General features: G+C 38.5%; 1 protein-coding gene across 2 annotated transcripts in view; it reads right to left on the reverse strand.

The window, feature by feature from the left end:
* Positions 1–2,234: 2,234 nt before the first annotated feature.
* The window catches only part of ldb3b (LIM domain binding 3b), a 30,645-nt gene continuing 10,304 nt past the window's right edge, over positions 2,235–22,575 (reverse strand). The window contains exons 3-10 of one of the 2 annotated variants that reach the window (XM_020928809.2): positions 22,394–22,545; positions 21,041–21,116; positions 13,273–13,295; positions 10,284–10,481; positions 8,341–8,367; positions 4,581–4,747; positions 4,202–4,238; positions 2,235–2,871 (exon numbers count right to left, since the gene is read on the reverse strand). In XM_020928809.2, coding sequence (XP_020784468.1) covers positions 2,775–2,871; positions 4,202–4,238; positions 4,581–4,747; positions 8,341–8,367; positions 10,284–10,481; positions 13,273–13,295; positions 21,041–21,116; positions 22,394–22,545 — 777 coding nt within the window. In that variant the 3' untranslated portion in view covers positions 2,235–2,774. The remainder of the gene's footprint in view (positions 2,872–4,201; positions 4,239–4,580; positions 4,748–8,340; positions 8,368–10,283; positions 10,482–13,272; positions 13,296–21,040; positions 21,117–22,393; positions 22,546–22,575) is intronic. The other variant, XM_055150361.1, reaches the window with a different exon arrangement.

The raw sequence follows: 22,575 nt of genomic DNA on the forward strand, positions 1-22,575 counted from the left end.
TATTTTATCTTAATTTGAACATAATCTGACCATAGATCATAGAGTTTAAAAAAAAATAAAGTAAATATAAAGGCAAAGGGGAAAAATCATAAATAAATAAAATAAAATCATAATAAAATAAAATAAAATAAAACTAATATAAATGTATAAAATATAAACAACTGTCCTATTTCTTATGTTTTATTTTTTGTGTCATTGATCTGTTCATTGTAATTAGGAGCTATTAGGAACTTAGGCAAAAGTAGCAGCAATGCTTGAGGTACCAGGAATAAAATCTATAGAAAATTGACTGACGCCATCTGCTGGTTCTATCGGCCTAATGCAACTTCCCCACCCATACAAGTCCATTTATTTTTACTTTTATATGTAATAATTTCTACATTCCTTCCTATATCAGTTATATGAGTTGCCAGATAATGATTTTCACTGTAAAATGGAGCTAGAAATACTAAATTCTCAGTCCTGTTACGTGGCAATAGTTTATATAATCCAGCAGGGGGCAGTAAAGCGCCACTGGACCAGGAGCGTGTCTTCTGTCATCGCAGGTAAACTCACGTGCTCATCCAATTTAAGCCACGTTTTCACCAAAAATGACCAACGTTTTATTGATTATCTCTCTCAAAATTGTGTTATCCTCAAAACTGGACTTTCTTTTAAGGTTTGTAACAACATTCATGGTTTATCTTTCTTTTAGTTTTCAAATTAAATTATTTTCACAAAATATTATCACTGGATGCTAAGCTAGCAGGCGTGCACTATTTGCAACACGACTTTTAATGCTAGTGGAGTTATAAATCTTTACAGTAGAATAATAAAGACAAAAAAAAAAAATCTTAATCTCAAGTAAAAAGTTTAGTTTTTTATTATTAAAGATGCACTATGTAACTTTTCTAGTGCAGGATACACCACTTGTTTGTCTCCATGGATACTGTATGTTATTGTTTTGCCTCGAATATTTCATAGAAGGTTCTGCTACGAGGTCAGATCACAGGTCAGGTCTGTGGAGAGGTGACCACGCTACTAGTGCTACTACTACTACTACTACTGCTCCTACAGCTACTACTGCTACTATTAGTACTAGAACTACTCCTACTACTACTACTGCTACTGCTACTACTACTACTACTACTACTAATACAACTATTACTACTACTAATACAACTATTACTACTCCTACTACTCCAACTCCTACTGCTGACTACTACTGCTACTACTACTACTACTACTAATACTACTATTGCTGCTACTACTCCTACCACTCCTACTACTACTACTACTGCTCCTACAGCTACTACTGCTACTATTAGTACTAGAACTACTCATACTACTACAGCTATTGCTACTACTACTCCTACTATTGCTGCTGCTACTACTACTACTACTACTACTGCTACTACTACTACTACTACTACTACTACTACTACTACTACTACTACTACTGCTACTACTCTACTACTGCTACTACTACCTACTACTACTGCTGCTACTGCTACTACTACTAATACTACTATTACTACTACTACTCCTACTACTCCTACTACTACTACTACTACTCCTACTACTGCTACTACTACTACTACTGCTCCTACTACTACTCCTACTCCTACTGCTACTACTACTACTACTACTGCTACTACTACTGCTCCTACTACTCCTACTACTCCTACTGCTGCTACTGCTACTACTACTACTACTACTACTACTACTACTACTACTACTACTACTACTACTACTACTACTACTCCTACTACTCCTACTACTACTGCTACTACTACTACTACTGCTACTACTACTACTAGCTACGCTACTACTGCTACTGCTACTACTACTACTACTACTACTGCTACTACTACTACTACTACTACTACTACTACTACTACTACTACTACTACTACTACTACTACTACTACTACTACTACTACTACTACTACTACTACTACTACTACTACTACTACTGCTACTGCTACTACTACTACTACTACTACTACTACTGCTACTACTACTACTACTACTACTACTACTACTACTACTACTACTACTACTACTGCTACTCTACTACTACTACTACTACTACTACTGCTACTACTACTACTGCTACTACTACTACTACTACTACTACTGCGCTACTACTACTACTGCTTACTTCAACTGTAAACATTGTCCACCTACTTTGATTGATTTGGTTTTAAACTTGCCTATACCAGTGAAATACTTCATATAAAAGACAATCACACTTTGCAGTTTTTTAGTTTTTAATAATTTACATTTATTCACATTGATATTAGTACATTCTGAGTGCATTTTTTACATATTCATCCTTTTGTGCCTTGTTAAAGCATGCCAGCAGTCTACATCATGAGTAGGCTAATATAACACTGTTACTGGGGGCATAAAAGAACTGCTCATTGCCACTTTTATTTCACTTATTTTTGTACAATTTCTCTTCAATTCGAGAAAGACGGACACTAACAAACAAACAAAAACAGAGAGATTAAAACCCAAATGCAAAATCAGATCTTAGCAGCAGACAAATACAGTAAATATGGAGCTTACACTTAGCATTCTCACGCTAACGGTTAAAGTCTTACATCCTACTACGCTAAACTACGTCACATTCACAAGTCTCCTTCCTCCTCATTTTTCTCCATAATTTAAACATTTTTAAATAATTCTCCACCGTTATGTCCATGGCGGTCTTCTCGCCTTCTTCTTCTGTGTGTTTTGTGTACTCGTGTTGGTGTGTTGTGTTGTGGTGTGGTTGGCGGTTGCTGGTTCTACTCCTGGACGTTGAGGATCTGTGATGACAGACCTTGGTGCCAGTTCTTCAGTTTGGCAAAGCGTGGCCCCTTCACCTCAGACTCGAACTTCTCTCTGAAAAAACACATCCGGAATGTGTTGGTATTGTACAGTTGAGCTACTACTGCTACTACTACTACTACTACTGCTGCTACTACTGCTCCTGCTACAACTGCTACTACTACTATTACTCCTCCTCCTACTACCGCTACTGCTACTACTGCTACTACTGCTAGTACTGCTATTACTGCAACTGCTACGAGTACTTCAACTGCTATTACTGCTGCTATTACTACTGCTGCTTCTTCTACTACCACTACTACTACTACTGCTGCTGTTACTGCTACTACTGCTTCTTCTACTACTACTGCTACTACTACTGCTACTGCTGCTACTGCTACTACTGCTACTACTGCAACTGCTACTTGTACTTCAACTGCTACTACTGCTACTACTACTACTACTACTGCAACTGCTACTAATGCTACTACTGCTGCTGCTGCTGCTACTAACTGCTAACTAGTACTGCAACTACTACTGCTGCTAGCTACTACTACTACTACTACTGCTACTACTACTACTACTACTACTACTACTACTACTACTGCTACTACTACTGCTACTACTACTACTACTACTACTACTACTACTGCTAGCTACTGCTACGCTACTACTACTACTACTACTACTACTACTACTACTACTACTACTACTACTACTACTACTACTACTACTACTGCTACTGCTACTACTACTACTACTGCTAGTACTGCAACTGCTACTACTGTTACTACTGCTACTTCTACTGCTACTACTACTGCTACTACTAGTGCTGCAACTGCTACTACTACTTCTAAAAACTGCATTTGTTTGAATTTTCTTGAGTGAAATTGTATAAAGCTGATTTTAAAGTTCACTGTGTAACTTTGCTGGAGGAGGATCCGCCACCTGCTTGTCTCCATGGAAATGCAGTTGCTCTGGTTGAAATGTTCCACAGTAAAGCTTTATCTTATCGTTGCTTTTTTTGCTTTTTATTTTACAGGCGTCTTGCAACACGACCTGGTGTCATCACGTACTTGTCTCCATAGAGATGAATAAATAATAAATAATGCCCTACAGTGGAACATTCTTGACAAAGCAATGTAATCTCTATGGATGCAAAAAGGTGGCAGAACCTCAACAAGGAAAGTTCCATAGTTCATGTTTAACGTATTAGTTAAAAACAAACAAACTCAGTGAAAAACTGTCCTCTTTGTATTCTTGCTGGAGGCTCAGCACAGTGTTGTTGTGTTCTTGTGTGTTTTGTTCCTGTGCGTGGTCGCTGAAGCTAAATAAAACTGAACATTCTGCTCTTTTCAGATAAATAAATGGTGCGAATAATTGGGCCTGAAAATAGAAGTCTTACCTCGACCTCTGCAGAGCCTCCTCATCTGGATCTTGCACTGTACAAATGAAAGAATAAATTAAAAAATCTACTATCACAGAAAAAAAAAAAAAAAAAACACACAAAACTTTATACCAGTTCATAGTTCATTACGCCCACTGACATCCATCTCCTGGTTAACTTCATCAAAGAATACAGTACCGTACATTTAAGTAACTCTTTTAAAAGTCCATTTTGCTTGGCTGGCTGTAATAAAGGCAGTCTTGAGTGATGTCACATAGTACAGCAGCTGGAGCCAGGACCACAATGCTGCCAGTTTACCCAGTTAAAATGGTCATCATACAAACCCTTTAACTATGGATTTTTAACAACAAACTGACTACACTGTGCATTTTCTTACGGTATTCGGTGCCGGTGATGTGTGCCAGGATCCTGAAGCTCTTGCTCTGGAGGTTGGCTGCTCTGCGGGCCCATTCGCTCATGTCCTGGGGGGTTTCGGATGGTCTGATCACGGCCTGGTACACGGGCGAGGCACAGTCTACCACAGGGTCTTTAATGGGCAGCGCACTGAGAGCATGGAGGTAAGACACAGCGTTAGAAATGTGGACTTAAACGTAACTTTACTGATCCTAGCGCAAGTATTAGACCATCTTTGTACATGGAGACAAATCATTCTTAAAGGTGCACCGTGTAACTTTTCTGGTGTCTGTTTGGCTCCATGGAGATGTCAGTGCTCTACAGCAGTGGGCCCCAACATTTTTAGTGCCACGGACCCGTTTTATATCCAGCAATATTTTGCAGACCTGATTGGGTTTTTGTCCTGGTTTAGTCCTGGTTTTAGAACAGTTTTAGGCCTAGTTTAGTCCTGGTTTTAGACCTGATTTAGTTCTAGTTTAAGACCTGTTGTAGCCTTGGATTTAGACCTGGTTTAGTTCCGGTTTAGCCCTGGTTTAGCCCTGGTTTAGTTCTGGTTTATCCCTGGTTTAGCCCTGGTTTAGTTCCTGGTTTAGTTCTGGTTTAGACCTGGTTTAGACCTGGTTTAGACCTGGTTTAGACCTGGTTTAGACCTGGTTTAGACCTGGTTTAGACCTGGTTTAGACCTGGTTCAGATCTGATTCAGATCTGATTTAGACCTGATTTAGATCTGGTTTAGTCCTGGCTTTAGACTCGTTTTAGACCCGGTTTTAGACCTGGTTTAGACCTAGTTTACGCCTGGTTTAGACCTAGTTTAGTTCTAGTTTAGACCTAGTTTAGTTCTAATTTAGACCTGGTTTAGTCCTGATTTAGTCCTGATTTAGTCCTGGTTTAGTCCTGGTTTAGTCCTGGTTTAGTCCTGGTTTAGACCTGGTTTAGTCCTGATTTAGTCCTGATTTAGACCTGATTCAGCTCTGGTTTAGACCTGGTTTAGCCCTGGTTTAGTCCTGATTTAGTCCTGATTTAGTCCTGATTTAGACCTGATTTAGTCCGGGTTTAGCCCTGGTTTAGTCCTGATTTAGTCCTGATTTAGTCCTGGTTTAGTCCTGGTTTAGTCCTGATTTAGTCCTGGTTTAGACCTGATTTAGTCCGGGTTTAGTCTTGGTTTAGTCCTGGTTTAGACCTTGTTTTAGTTCTGGTTTAGTGGGGCGACGTACAGAAGGAGGCATGGTCCACGTCGCGTATGGGAGGGGGGGTTCGCGCTTTTGCAGGCCCAGTACCAAATGACCAATGGCCCAGTACCGGTCCGTGGCCCGGGGGTTGGGGACCCCTGCTCCACAGTATGGCATTAAACTCCTCTATCTCCATGGAGACGAACAGATTGCGGACCTTCCACCAAAAAAGTTACACAGCTTTGTACACGGAGACACATGATTCATAAAGATGCACCACGTGACTTTCCTGGTGTCTGCTTGTCTCCATGGAGATGCCAAGGCTCTACAGTATGACACTGAACTTCTGTATCTCCATGGAGACAAGCAGGTGACACCAGCAGGCCAAGTTACAGGTCAGATCTGTGGAAAAGCAAATGTGTTTCAAGGTATTTTTAAGCAATCAAATGACCTGTAATTGATTCGAGACGAGACAGATTCAGTTCAATGTCGACATTCCAGGCAAAGCAATTTCCATAGAAACAAGCAGATGACGGACTAAAGTTACACAGTGCACCATTAAGGATAAACATAGACCACAGCTAAATAAACAAATAACTAAGGCTATTATACTGTAAGATATACTATAATCTATATACTTGTACCAAAGATGGACAATCATTGCACTATGGTCAGTTTTGTGTTTTATAAAATGTTAAGTTTTTAATTCAGATGTAGCTCTGTTGATTAGAACTTTACCATAGGTATTACTGTAGACAGTAGAAAATAATGGACTGCAATATAGGTTTGTGGTAGGTTTGTATATTACCGTATTTTTCGGACTATAAGTCGCACTTTTTTTCATGGTTTGGGCGCTCTAGTCTTGTGTGTCAGTATCTGCTGCTCCTATTACTCCTGTACCACTGTCACTTCACTCTACTGTGCATGAGCCTCTGTCCTGTCTGTATCATGTCAGTCAATCGCACCATTACTTCTGTACCACTGAAAATTTTAAATTTAAACAAATTTCTAAAGACGACTGAGAAGACTGAACACAAATGCCCCTAAAACGAAAATCACATTTTGCAGATTACAAGCTGCAAATAGTGAAATATTCAGCCGAAAACAGTAATCGAGCAGCAGAAAGAAAGTTTGGAATGACAGAGAAACTTGTGACACCAACTTTCCTGGAAGTCACTGGATGGATAGACAAAGCCTGGACTTCAGTGACACCAAAACCATCCTGTTGGGATTCAGAAAGGCCAAAATAATTCTAGCTGGAACTGATGCTGAGTCTGACGACAACTACACAGAAGAGGAAACAGTGCTCCTTTTACCTCCGGAGGTCTGGGAGTTGCTCAGAAGTGACACCGAGGATGAAGAATTGAATGGATTTAGTGATTTGGAGTGAGATGGAGAGTTTGTTAAACTTGTTCTGTTCTGTTGTTTATGTTATAGTTTATCTGAAGAACTGTTCATATGTGACGTTAACAGTCTGTTGTTCTCTCTTCTATTTTTATTACTATAACTTCACTTTCAAGTTGAAATGTTAGTTTCTGGTCTCTGATTTTATAGAATAAATTCACCCTAAAAAGTGCGACTTATAGTCTGTTGTGACTTGTATATGTTTTTTTCTTGTTCATTATGCATTTTTTGGGTGGTGCGACTTATACTCGAGAGTGACTTATAGTCCAAAAAATACGGCACGAACTGATTTGATAATGTATTTTTGTGTGATGTGTTAAATATGCATGTAACTTTTCTGGTATTTCTTTTCCTAGAATGTTTCACAGTACAGCATTAAACTTATATGGCCAAGTCACCGGTCAGATCTATGGAGAGGAGACCACACCTGCAGTAGAAATGCAAGTTTTCAAAGGTACTTTAGAGCATTTTAAACTTTCTGCTTAAATACAACATAGATCATTTTAATGCCATACTGTGGAATATCCCAGGCAAAGCAATAACATCTCCCTTGAGTCAAGCAGATCACAGAGCCTGAACCAGAAAAGTTACATAATGCACTTTAAAATATTACATAAATGCCACCTATAGTAAAAATTGGTGTACGGTTAATAAAAATAACATTTTGACTAGTGAAAATTTAACAATATTTGTTTAAGAGCTTATCAAATGAGCTCTTGTGTCTTGGTCCGTCCTTTCTACTGTCTTTGGATCTTACATTGTAGTACTTTTGTGTTGTGTTTTTAATATTTTTCAGTGAACGTTAGCAAAGTCAAGGTGTATTTCAGTTACTTTTTAGATATAAATCATAATTACTGTAATCACCAAGAACATTCCCATGCTTGTCCCGATGACGTCCAAACCGCAATATCACCGTACACAACATTTTCACACTCAAAAGTACTTTTTAAACGCACAACCTGCTTCCTGGTTACTGCGTTTGTACACAAATCTCCCCAAAAACAACATTAACAAAAAAAAATACAGACATTAGACTTTTATTTTCCCATTTTGGATTAGTAGGAGAGACATGTGGCAATGCACAAGCTGTTAGGAAAATGAAGACATGATGGGCGGATGTCGGAGGAGAGGAAAGTAGACGGAGGGCACGGAGGTGGAGCTGGTACTTACGCCAAGGGAGAGCCAGCTGGTTCCTCGCTGCGGTCATGCCCGGGAGGGGAGAGGTTGGGTGGGGTAGGTGGGGCGGCAGAGGTGGGGTGGTTGTGGAGGTTGGTTGTGGATGAGATGAGCAAAGGGAGAGTGGGTGAAAGGGACAAACAGAGGCACAGACAAAGACGACAAGGAAAAGCCCGGAGCGGATTTATCGCTTGGGTAACCTTCCTGTTTGTTTTTTTTTTTTTATCATTCTGAAACCCATGGATACAAAATAGTCTGAAGTTTCCTGGTTTATTGGGATGTGGAACTGTTGATCTTTATAACATGCTGATTGCTGTTTACATTGGTTTCCATTAGGGATGTAACGATATCCAAATCTCTCGGTACGATATTATCACGATATTTTGGAGAGGCTGATATAATTGTAGATAAGACACTTTTTTGCCTTTAAAATACCTTGACAAGATTTTGGTGTGAATTATTTCCGTCATAATCCCAAGAATTCAAGTAAAAAACATATTTCTTCATGTTGTTTGCACTGAAATGAATCATGGGATATGTAGTTCCTGATGTTTATAACCTGTTGCTACTATAAAAAGATGCATTTACCCTGCGTTTGATTATCTTCCGACTCCCACTTGGACCTCGGATTTGACATCACATCTGAGCTTGAAGCGTATTTTTATGTTTTGTGTGTTGGACTACACAGATAATGATTACGACTGTTCCCTCATCTTACACTGCCACTTTAATTAATTAGATTTTTGCACTTCATTTTATGTTATGATTTCTCTTCCGTTACCACCCGTTAAATCAAATATTTGTTCAATATTGGCTTCACCACAACACCGACTACCAAACCCACAGGCAGTGATACGGACACGGTAAAGTACTGCAGTGATACGAGTGACGAAATTATCGTTTAAACCACCAAAGTGTCCAAACACAATGAAAACACTTTATATTTACACGTCACAGGGACTCCGAATCAATCCTCGTTCTACTATTTCTGCCACCAAGGTCCGAGTAACACCATCCCAGGAAAGGTGGCGGAAGGATAAGGATAATCGAATGCAGGGTCAAGCAAAGGAACTTGTAATTCGGTATATTGTGACAGCGCACGATATTATTGTGAGACTTTTGACGATACAATATCACGATATCTCGGTTATTGTTACATCCCTAGTTTCTATGCGTTTTAAGTGGGACATACTTTTGTTTTTTTATAGCCAGCAACATGAATGCTTTAGGTCTATTCTGTTTTAAACATTGTTATTGATGGGAACAATTTGACAAACTCTAACGTTTTTAATACTTAACTTGAATCTGAGAATAACTAAATCTTTCTTAGTAAGACTATGGCCATTTATCAAATCAAAATGCTTCTTATTGACAAAACAAAAGTCTTATTCACTTACTTATGACTGCTGTACGTTTTCCAGACCAATAAGGGGAGTAGTTTTGTCTAAAATTATTATAATTATTTCCTTTTTGGTTTGGATTTTCTGAGTTATGCTTTATGCTTGTCCAATTACAGTTTTTGTGTATAAAACTTTCATTTTTGGTCATCAGAGTAGAAAACGTTGGTAGACTTTTTAACTTTCTAATTGCACTTTGATTGCTACCTGCTTTACTTCTTTGTCTGTGCTTATTCTGTTTAAGTCACATTATTTTGTTTTGTGATGCCATTGTGAGAACCTATTCTATAGACAGAAGAGTATAAATTGTCGTTGCTTGTTATGCCTAAACTCCTGCTTGTTCATTTCTGAAAAATCCATTGAATTGCGTCTATGAATTGCCTCAAACATGGCACTCACTTCTCGAGAAAGAGTGTTATAGTTTGCCATTGTCTGTTACTCCTAAAATCCTGTTGAAACCCACTGATCTACGCCTATGAACTGCCTCAAATATTGTCCACGTTTTGTCCCTACAGACCGACCAGCCCCTGTTTTACTCACTTCTCGTGACCTTTGGCCTGTGACTGTCCGGCGATGGCGTCCATGATGGCGTCTTGTGAGTACATGCTGATGGGGGTGTTGTACTGGGCGTGGACGATGGTGGCTTTACCCCCGGGACCCCTCACCTCGATGGGCTTGTGAGTGGACAGGGCGGAGTCTTTCAGGGCGATGGGGTTGAAGCTGGGGGTGTACTCCACACTGTGACAGGCAGGGGGCGGTGTGGGGCAGGTGCAGGTGCAGGTGCAGGTGCGGCAAAGAGGAGTGAAGATTTTGAGTAGAAGGAAAGAGGTTGTGAAGGTAAAAAAAAGTGGAAGATTAGACAGATTATACAGGCACGGACAGATTTCCTCTAGATTGTGAAGGTAAAAAAAAGGTTTCAGATCAGTTTTTACACTATGGGGTAAAAAATTAGACTAAGAGAAGCTGCCATCGTCTCTTAAAAACACTGAAAATGTAATTACAACATCAACTTTTCATCACTCTGACTCTATAATGTCAAATATTGAACAGTAAATATCTTTAAAAAGTCTGAAAATAGTTAAATTTAACATGTTACAACTTCAGGCAAGTCACTACAGACCAGAAAACAAAACCAAAAAAAAAAAAAAAACATGCACTGCTATTGAACCAAGCAAATACTAAAAATAATCACCCAAAACCACACTTCCAATTCAACCACAGCATCCCACGTCTAAAATAAGACACAAGTAAAACAATAGCAGTCCCTCATGCATGGTTCATTCATTCATTCATTCATGTTTTTGAAGAGAAGCATGAATGAAAAACTAAACACAAACCACACATTTTCATTCACCATCAATAACTTTTCAATGTTAGTAATTCTGTTGTTCAGTTAATGGGACTTTATCCAATTTTCCCATGTATTTGAGGATTGTTTACGCAGTTTTTGAGGTTAAAATAAGTCTGCGTCCTATCTGCGTCTAATTATAAATTGTTTTATTGTTCGATTATCAGAAAGTGCACGTTGACATGCTGGTTGTTGTTAGCTTTTCTACTTTCACGGTAAAATTCCTCACTGGACTGTGAAAGCTTAACTTATCACGGTAAATAAATAGGATTCTTTGAGTAAGTGAGGACGAACTTTGGATCACTGCAAACTGTTTAAAATGGACTAGTTCTGTTTTTTCACATTTTAAGACGGGTACCAGGCACCTTTAAAGGCTTGTGTAGAATTATTTACCAATTTTAAAGGTGCGATATTACACAGAATTGACTCTTGTGAGCTTTAGGTCAGGTTATAATGTCGTTACCTCGTCAAAAATATACCTGGAGTTGTGTTTTGTTTCATTCACACATGTTTGAGTAACTCTTTATTTATTAGTCTGTCTACATCTCCAAAGGTCAAAATGCTCTGTTCCACTTTGTGATGTCATGTAGCTGTAGTTTTCTAGTTAATAGCTCTTTTTACCAGGTCTGAAATCATCCGAATGATTCTTGTGAAGGTGTATAGAGTTTAAAAACATGTATTACCACATGACGTCACAAGGTGGAACAGAGGGTTTTCAGTTTGAGAGAAGAACTCAGCTTAAATATGTTGGATTTGCGCGTTAAACCTGTGCGAATAGGGGTGTAACGATATCCAAGCCTCACGATACGATATCGTCACGGTATGAACCTCACAGTACGATGTTTATTGCGATATCGTGGGAAAGCTCACGATATGGTGGGGAGGCTCACGATTAGGGATTTAGCAATATTCAAATGTCTCGGTACGATGTTTTCATGATATACATCTCTCGGTACGATATTTATTGCAATATTTTGTGGAGGCAAACAGAATTAAATGTGCTTTTTCCTCTTAAAATGCCTTGACGAGACTTAATCCAAAAAACTAAGACTTAAAAGTGTTTAGAACTGTTATTTCTTCTTGTAGTCTGCACTGAAATGGAGCAAAGGATTATGGTCTACGTAGTTCCCTCTGTCTTTTTTTTAGCTATTGCTGCACCATAACTCTTAAAGGTTGTATGGAGGATTTTTTTTTGTTTCAAACTGTCAGTGAAAGATTAAAATACCATTACAGAGACGCAGCAGCTTTGTAATTATGATGACCAAAAAAAAAAGAACGAAAATCTATCAACTGTGGACGTGTTGAGGCCAGATAAACATCAGCCAATAGAAAATGAGGCTCCCTAATTTTCTATTGGCTGTTGGGTTGTCAATCAAACTCCCTAGTATAACTGATTCGTCGGAGCGCGGGGATTACGTGGTTTACGCAGCGGTTCTTGGAGGCTTTTTCGAACTGTCGCTTCCTCGCATTTCGCACAAAGTTTGTCGCGACGGCGGACGAGAATCCACGACCGGTTCGCCTCAAAAGAAAGTCCGTTTTTGAGGTCGCTGAAAGAAGAAGAGAAGAGGAAAAGGAGCAAAGCCAAACTGAGGTGATTCTTGGAGATCTCGTCCAGCGATGGCGCGACCGAAGCAGACGAAGGGTCTAAAAACTGACGCGTCAGTCGCTGAATTACTTCTAGACAGGAAACTTCAACAGTAATTCTGAACGCGCACAAGGACTGTCGCTGTATTTCTCTTCCCTTAAAAAAATCCTCTATACAACCTTTAATTTAAGCAAAGAGACTTGTAATTCGATATATTGTGATGGTCCACGATGTTATTGTGAGAACTTAGACGATACGATATCACGATATTTCGATTATTGTTACTTCCCTATGTGTGAATGAAACAAAACACAACTTTGGACATGCTTTTTGATGAGGAAACGATATTAAAACAGAAAATAGAGTAATATACGCCCTATAAGCTCACTCAAACATTTTAAATACTTGTTTGTGACAGATAAGGTTATAGAAGATGAATTAAAATAGCATACGCATTGTTCCTTTGAAACAATATGGAAACATCCCATTCACAAACTTTATAAATAGCCCCATCGACACACCACCCAGGAATAGCACTGTCTAGAGTCCACCGCAGGCTCATGCAGATCAAGCACAGATGCATTGTGGGTACTGACTTTGCGGCTGTGTTTGCGATGACCTGTAACACACCAGAAGACAGACACACGCTCTAAATATCCCCGGTATTTTGAACACAACAATGGGAGTGTTTGTAGGAAAGTATCCAACTACAATGCGGCGTTAATCCTTCGTACAGGCAGGGCTTCAGTTTGTCGTCATCCTGGTATTTTTTAGGTCGACAGAAAGGCTAAACTGTTTGGAAAAATATCAAAGTATTGCGATTCGATTTGCGATTTTGTGTCCGTCCGTGTGAATGTTCATGTACGTTCGCTTATGAATAGGAGCGACTCTCCACAGATCTGACCTGTAATGTAGAGTCGTTAAAAGCCAGTGGTTAATCGCAATTGAATCGAAATCACAATTTTTGAAAACCATAATTTCCTCTACAGTAGACATGTCAAACTCGGGCCCGGGGACCAAATTTTACCCGCGATATAATTATATTTGCCCACGAGATCATATCAAGTATGTATTAGAGCTGCCCGTCAACTACACATCGACTATGGATACATTATTTATTTATTTTGCTTGTTCTGGATTCAGTGTTTAAGCAAAACTATTATTAAACATTTATTTTAATAAGAAAAAGTTGAACATTACATATCTCAAAAGATGAGAAAACATGCAGATGATGTTGAAATTTTTCAATAAATATTTAGTTTGGCCCACGACTTAGTCCCAGTTTTTAATTTTGGCCTCTGTGAATGTGCGTTTGACACCCCTGCAAGCATTGAAATAAGGTTAACAATTTATTTTTTAGTTTAGTTTTAATTGGTAGTTTTCAGATTTAGATGATGTCATTCTCCAAGGTGGGAAAAGGGCAAGAGCCAGTTTTCCTTATAGATTACATTGTACTTTACCATGAAATATCCAAAAGGTTAATGCAAAAATGTTGAACTCGATAATTTCTGTTTTTGACTGGACCTGAGATCTCAAAAAAATCAGCATTTTAATGAAAGTTATTTTTAGCAGCTCCTTAGCTCTATTAAATAACACTGGCCAATCATCATATCCTTGTTTTTTTTTTAATATAGCTGAGATATTTTTATTACTTATTTTCTATTTTATTTTGACTTGAACATATAAATTTATATATTTATGCCTTATTGACACCTGTCTCTTTCCATCTTTATTGCTACTTTTTTTACTCTTTTTTTATACTACTGTGTCCAAAAAGTTCACAGTTTAAAAACAGCTGGTTAATGCAGTTTTTGAAGTACTGTAATTTTCCTCAATAAATAACAAAAATCTCCTGTCTTATCTTGCATGAAAAAATCAGCTAACCCTGTAATTTAGAAATCTGTAAAAACATGTTCTTGCATTCTTTAATGTCAGTTCTTCTGGACGTGTTTTAAAATATGAAATTTGAATAGAATCTTAGTATCACGATGTAAATAAATCAATTGCAATGCTCATCCGAAAAGTTGCAATCAGATATTTTTGATAATTTTTGCCGAATGGACAAACCAATACAAGAATCACATTTCAAAACATGTCTGTACAGATTTTTTACACAGAATAAGACTGAATATTTTGGTGTTTGTGGAGGAAATTATAGTACTTAAAAATCTGCAGCTTTTGCGTCCATTCAAATTGAAAATCTCACAGCCGTAGTCGTGTATTTATTTTTTATCTCTACAGTCTCATTAGTTTAGTGTAGAGGGGGTGAGTGACAGGAGCAGAGGTGATCATGTGACCTGGGACACTTTTAGCCACACGGATCACCTGATGCCCTTCCAGACATTCACAGAGACGACTTTAAAATGACGGCATGAACGTTGTACAGTAAACTGGCATCATCGCATTAAAATGTGCGTTGTTTACATATGACGGTAATAGTACAGTTTGTTTGAGGCGTCTTAAGTTTCACTCAAGGTCACTGTACAGCGATTTAAAATACAAAAAGTGATAGAACAGCTCAAAAAAGTACTGTAAAAGATGTTATATTACTGTAGTGACAAGAGTATTAAAAGATAAAACTACATTTGAGAAGAGAGATTTTGGATTTTGAGCAACTTCCAGTTTTCCTGTAAAGGTTATAAGAATATTTTTGATATTTAATCGACTAAAAATCGAAATTTGGAAATTAAAAGATAGAGTAATGCTTTTATTTCTTCCATATATTCATTATTTATTCACTCCACAAAAGAATACACTTAAGTTTTCGATAAATTCCAATTATTAAGTTAAGAAAAACGCTATTTGAGAAGGAGGAGTGAAAGGTTTGTGGGTTTTGGGAAAGTTCCAGTTTTCCTGTAAAGGTTATAAGAATATTTTTGATATTTAATCGACTAATTTAAACATAAAAATCAAAATTTGGAAGTTAAAAGACAGAGTAGTGCTCTGATTTCTACAATATGTTCATTATTCATACACTCTATACAACAATTCACTTAAGTTTTCCCGTAAATTCCAATTATTAAGATAAGAAAAATGTTATTTGTCCCATAATTTGGAAATTCCAGTGTTGCAACATGAGTTCAAGAACAACATGATGATAGAAATGTACAAAAAAGTTAATAAAAACACTTAAATCCACACAATCTGACTGGAATATTAGATGTTTTCTATGTAATCCATGGGCCGGGTGGGTAAAGTGTCTTGCCCATTAACAGGAGGGATCAAAACGTGGACCTCTTTTGGTGGTGTCATGTTGTCCGCAGTTATGTAATTTCATAGCGTCCATATTGTGATCTCTGTGAACGGTTTATTTATATTTCCCCGATGGCAGCCGTAAAGGTAAAAGGTGAGGAGAGTGAAACGTGCCGAGCGCGATCCACACGGGGCGGCCAAGAGACGAGAGGTCCCGGTCCGGTTTGGGATGAGACGGGAGGAGGGGAAGAGGAGGAGGAGGGGGAGTGTAACTAGAGCAGAGAGCAGCAGCTGTGTCCCCAGCGTGAGGTGGGCTAAGGTGGGCTCACGGGGCTCTGTGCGTGTGCAATGAATCAACTTTGGATTCGCAGTTTTTGCTTTTAAAGTTGTTTTATATTGACAAAAATCTGTATCAATAACACAATTTAATGTCCGTGTAGTCGTAGTAGTTGTCTAGGTAGGGTCTATAACAAAAAGTGTTAATTATGAGTTGGATTAGTGGCGAAATGTACCCACAATTCACAATTTTTCACACAATTTTTATATTTTGACAAATCTCTTTTTGTATTCTGTTTGTTATACATCAAAAACATGGCTATAAATGTCCTCCTTGAGGCTCAAATATTGTGATTATAAAACTACGTGCTTCACTTTCTAATATTTTTCTTTTTATAGATGATACATTTGATGTTTTCTTTTCACTTCATTTTCAATTTGAGGTTGAAATCAGAACGAACCAGCGAACAAACATCACCAACTAGGAACAGAGCTTGGCGATATCGTTAGAAATGCAGATTGTGATCAAATAAATTGCATAAAAATAAAAAAGTGTTGTAGTAGTGAATAAAACATAGACTTAGACAGAATATAAACATAAAACGCCAATAATGTACTCACAATTCACCATGTTTCACACAACTTTTACATTTTGACAAATCTCTCCATCTCTTTTTGTATTCTATTTTAGGTATTTGTCCAAAAAATGGCTGTAAATGTCTTCATTGAGGTTCAAATATTGCACAAAAGTGATTATAAAACTACTTTTTCTTATTATAGATGATACATTTGATGTTTTGTATTCGCTTCAGTTTCAATTTGAGGTTGAAATCAGAATGAGAAAAAGCTATATTTCCATTATTTACCAGCAAACAAACGTCACCGACTAGAAACGGAGCTTGGCGATATCGTGGAGGATGTTAGAAATGCAGATTGTGATCAAATAAATCACATAAAAATTTAAAAAGTGTTAGACTTTGACAGAATATAAATAGAAAACGCCAAAAATGTACTCACAATTCATCATTTTTCACACAACTTTTAGATCTTGACATCTGTTTTTGTATTCTGTTTTAGTTATACGTCAAAAACATGGCTGTAAATGTCTTCGTTGAGGTTCAAATAGCTTGGAGCTCGGCGAAATCGCGGAGAAGGTTAGAAATGCAGATTGTGATCAAATAAATTGCATAAAAATAAAAGTGTTAGAATAAAACATAGACTTTGACAGAATATAAATACAAAATAAAAACATTTACAGAATTGATTATTATTCATCTCTACTCTGGAGGGTGTGGGAGGACATCGGAGGGGGTAAAAGGGGGGTAAGGGGGGGGTGATAGGGGGTAGGGGGGTCTCACGTTTTGGGGACACCTGACTGTACCATGTGCGTAACTGTACGACGGAGCAGGAGGAGGGTAGAGGTATTGCACTGATACTAGATCTGAGTGTTAAACGGGCTTTAGATACCAGCCCCAATTAACCTCGGCAACTATTTCAGAGCAGCACATCGCACACGCCCACATGTAATACACATACTGCAGGCTTACGCTCGAATACTGAACACGTTTTACCAGCCACCAGAGAGTTTGTGGTTCTATTCTCACTCATCTGCATAGAGATAAAGTGTCCTCTGTTTATCTGTTGTTCATTGTTTTCATACTGTACATGTGGGACCCACTGCGTTCGTATAATTAGAGTATCTGTTTTCAGTGAGTTTTTTTTTTTTTTTTTTATTCTTATATAATGAGCAAGTTTGACCAGTCACCAGAGAGTTTGTGGTTCTGTTCTCACTCCTCTGCATTGAGAAAGTTATGTTTTATGTATCGGACGTTGTTTTCATACTCTGCGGTAATTTATTCAGTTTCTTATGTTGCAGCTAATTACAAATTCTGTCCTTATAATTTTACACTGACTAACATAAAAACATTTAAACTTAATGTTATGACATTTTATAGAAATGTGAAAAAAGAAAACAGAGTTAAAAAAAAAATTAAACCAACTCCACAAATTGTGCACTCACCATGTATAAATTGGGACTAACCCAGGACTAAACCTGTATCTGAGCATAGACTATACGAGGACTATAACCGGTCTAAACCAGGTCTAAACCCATGTCTGAACCAAGGACCGAACCTGGACCAAACCTGGACCGAACCTGGACCGAACCTGGACCGAACCTGGACCGAACCTGGACCGAACCTGGACCGAACCTGGACTAAACCCATCTCTGAACCAGGACTATACCAGGTCTAAACCAGGTCCGAACCAAGGACCGAACCAAGGACCGAACCAAGGAACCAAGGACCGAACCAAGGACCGAACCAAGGACCGAACCAGGACTGAACCAGGACTGAATCAGGACTGACCCATCTCTGAACCAGGACTAAACTCATCTCTGAACCAGGACTATACCAGGTCTAAAACCAGGTCTAAACCAGGACTGAACCTTGGACTGAACCAGAACTATACCCATCGCTGAACCTGGACTATACTAAGTCTAAACCAGGTCTAGACCCATCTCTGAACCAAGGACTGAACCAAGGACTGAACCAAGGACTGAACCAAGGACTGAACCAGGACTGAACCAAGGACTGAACCAAGGACTGAACAAGGACTGAACCAAGGACTGAACCAAGGACTGAACCAGGACTGAACCAGGACTGAACCCAGGACTGAACCCAGGACTGAACCAGGACAAAACCAGGTCTAAACCAGGACTAAACCCATTTCTGAACCCGGACTGAACCAAGGACTAGCCCAGCACTAAACCAGGACTCCACCTCTACCTAGACCAGCACTAGACCTGGACTTGAACAGGAAAAACCAGGACCAAACCGGCCTGAGTGCGCTCTCTGCCTCAGATGATTAAAGCCACATTCAGATGCTGCTGTAATACATCAGCGACCTTTAGCGTCACCCTTTGGACTCAAACGTGATCAAACTCCGGTTACAGAGATCTGATCTAGCTGCGTTACCTGCACAGATCAGCATTCGGGGGGTGTGGGTGAGGGCATGTACCCGCAAATACCCCCACGTGGCCTCGCACGCGCCAGGGACGGCATCGGAACGTTCCATGTTTATCACAGTGTGGTTAATATCAAGTGGAGGGGACACAGGAGCGGGTGAGGCAATCCAAACTCAACCAAGTGTATCGTGTATTTAAAGGAGAAGTAAGGACGTTTCAGCCAGTCATCATATTTACCGTAGACTTAGACTATATTTTGGGGGCTTAACATATGTATGATATTTATTGCGATATTTTCAAGAGGCTGATATAATTGTAGATGGGACACTTTTTTTGCTTTTAAAATACCTTGACAAGATTTTGGTGTGAATTATTTCCGTCATAATCCCAAGAATTAAAGTAAAAAACATTTAACTTCATGTTTTCTGCACTGAAATGAATCATGGGATATGTAGTTCCCGATGTTTATAAGTTGTTGCTACTGTAAAACCATGCATTTAAGCAGCAGAACTTGTGATTTGATATATTGTGACGGTCCACGATATTATTTTGAGATTTTTGACAATGATTTGATCACAATATTTCAATTATTGTTACATCCCTATATTTACTCTTCCTTTGTACTATGTAGAATGTAGCCTTCACTTCGTGGAAACTGTCTGACCTCGCAGCATTAGGATTTGTTCGCTTGACGACGCTTTTTATTTAACCAATCGCTGCTATTTGTCGTATGTAATGCGCCAAATCCTGTAGAAAGAAGGGCAATAACGTCTTTCCCCTTGACAAAATTCACCAAACATTCTCTTTGTTTCGGCTTTAAATCCTCGATCTTCGGAATCGTTGCCAACACAGAATGTCTGTCTTCGTCTACATCCATCTCGACCGCTTTGTTTACTGTTAATGTTGTCCCACAAAAGGGAAACAGACAGGCACTTGAGTTTGACGTCATTACTTCACAGCTCTTCAATTCTCGGTACGTGGTCTACAAATTCCGGTGTTCTTGTAAACCGTCTAGTGTATTCCAATTCCTGACCTAGTTGCTAGAGAGAAATGAAATTGAGTGGAGGCACTAGGTCGTACTAAAATAACATTTTAGCCAAAAAATTGACTAAAATAAACAGTACTTTTTGGATGTTTTTATTGCCCTGAAAATCATAGAAAAACACGCATCCTTACTTTAAGTGGGCTTGCATCTCCACAAACCTTACTCTTACTTGGCCTAGAGAAGGACCTCCACTTTTTTGTCTCCATGTTTTGGCAATAATATCACTCTGTACGGCAGAAAACATCTCCATAAAGAATGTTCCGAAGTATTGTTTTCATTTTCTATTTTTATGGAATCATGGAGGTGACATGACACATCCAAAAAGTTATGCAGCATTAAAAAATGTCTTAATAAGAGGAAAAATATTATAATTTTTGCGCTATCACCAGATCTAATATATTGTAATGAAATAATAAATTGTACGAGCATAATCTCCACAAATTTTACTGATGCTTTTAAAACTTCGCTTACTTCTCCTTTAGGGTTTTTGTTGTTGTTGTTGTTGTTGTTAAGAGTTATCAACTAATTTAAATGACGTACCACAGAGCGGCTGCAACTCCGCCCGCCCTGCCCTGCATCTGCTTCATCTCTGCCAGAGTCTCAGGAGAGTAAAGACCGATCGGGGAATTGTACACCCCCCGCTGGCCAGGAGGTGTCACTGCAGATACTGGCTCTGATTCTCTTTTAGATGGAGAGATGTTTAAATTCCCTGTTGAACACTCCTTAGGGGGGTGAATAGTACATTAAAGCAGGTAAAAAGAAAAAAAAAATGTGTGTGTGTGTGTAGTAGTTGTGATAATTTCTTATAGTAGAGGTCAAAACTTATTGGTAATTTGGATTTCTTGCTGTCAATCACGTGAGGCTGGACACATATTGCTTTGTTTACCTTCTGGTGGGGGATGACTGGCATGGGGGAGTCCATTCTGGGTGTTGCTGTGGGTACTGGTGCAGGGCGTCGTGATCTGAAAACATAAACAAAACAAAACATTACGCATGTACACAGGGTAGCCGCGGGGTCTTAAAAAGGTCTTAAATTTCATGTTCCCAAATTAAGGCCTCAAAAACTCTTAATGTATGTTGTCCAAGTCTTATTTTTTTCACAAAGGTTTTAAATTTCATTAGCCTATTTTTTTTGTTAACTCAACCAGGCTGCAGTGCTGCATGTTAAATGGAGGGAGGGAAAAAAAAGAAACTACAATGTGAAATCGCATAACATGAATGAAAGTCTAATTTGGAGTATGCGCAAACAATACTTTGGTTTCTGGGAAGAAAATTTGAAAGACAAAGCGAGACAAGACATTGTGAAAGGTTAGTTTGTCTTGGTAGAATGTTATAAATGATTTTTTGGGCTATTTTACAAGCAATTCATACTACTATAATTGAGTTCTGATTTTATTAATAATCATATTTTTTTGTTATTTAAAGTGAGAAGTGAGTCTGGTGTTTTTCGCCCGCATAATGGGTGTGATGTTGGTCTTAATTTTCATTTAAGTTGTCTTAAAAAGGTCTTTAAAAAGTCTTAAATTTGGGGTAGTCAAACGTGGAGATACACTGATACATACCTTTTAATAGAAATGTATAGAAAATTAAACTGAATTGTGAAGTGTAATTCATATGTAGAACCACAAGATGGAGCCAAACACTTGTACTTGTTGCATAGAAATGCTCCCATCAAAGAATGTAAAATGTTTATTCACTTAGTAGCTTCACTTTTGATTGCATAAAGATGATGTTTTTTTTAGAAAATTACACTTAAGGGAAAGGCACTGTGCTCTTGTGTGAAACACTGACTATGCACATGTTGTTTTGTTGCGTTTTCAGAAGTTATTGACCCAGAATCATCCTATAAAATAATTGTTTTTGACAATAAGGGAAGACATTGTTGAATGATGAAAATGTCATACTGATTTAGTCGACAAAATCAAAAATACCGTATTTTTCGGACTATAAGGCGCACTTAAAATCCTTAAATTTTCTCAAAAATCAACAGTGCGCCTTATAGTCCAAAAAACACGGTTATTGTTTATGATGAATTAAACGTCATTGCTTCATGTTCGGTAAGTGGACTTTGAGTTTGTTTATGGTGTGGCTTTGGTCTCTGGTATTGAAGGATAGGATTTGTGTTAGAATATGTTCTTGATTTCAGCTAAAATACAATGACAAAAAGTATGAACACTGATGTTTACGACGATAACTAAAGCGTTTCGTTGTACTTTCACACATCCGCATTCGTACTTACTTGACCATTGTGAGTGTGAGTTTACTCGTAGCAGCTTTAATCTTGTTCTGTGCTTCCAGGTGGGTCATTCCCTCGGTGCTGACGCCGTCGATGGCAGTGATGATGTCTCCCTGAGTTAGACTGCCTCCTGCTGCTTTGCTCCCGGGAGTTATCTATGGACAGGTCAGAAGCACAGGTCAGCC

The sequence above is a fragment of the Boleophthalmus pectinirostris genome, unplaced genomic scaffold, assembly GCF_026225935.1.
Source record: "Boleophthalmus pectinirostris isolate CB_2022bp ecotype Guang Dong unplaced genomic scaffold, ASM2622593v1 HiC_scaffold_14, whole genome shotgun sequence".
Lineage (NCBI taxonomy): Eukaryota > Metazoa > Chordata > Actinopteri > Gobiiformes > Gobiidae > Boleophthalmus > Boleophthalmus pectinirostris.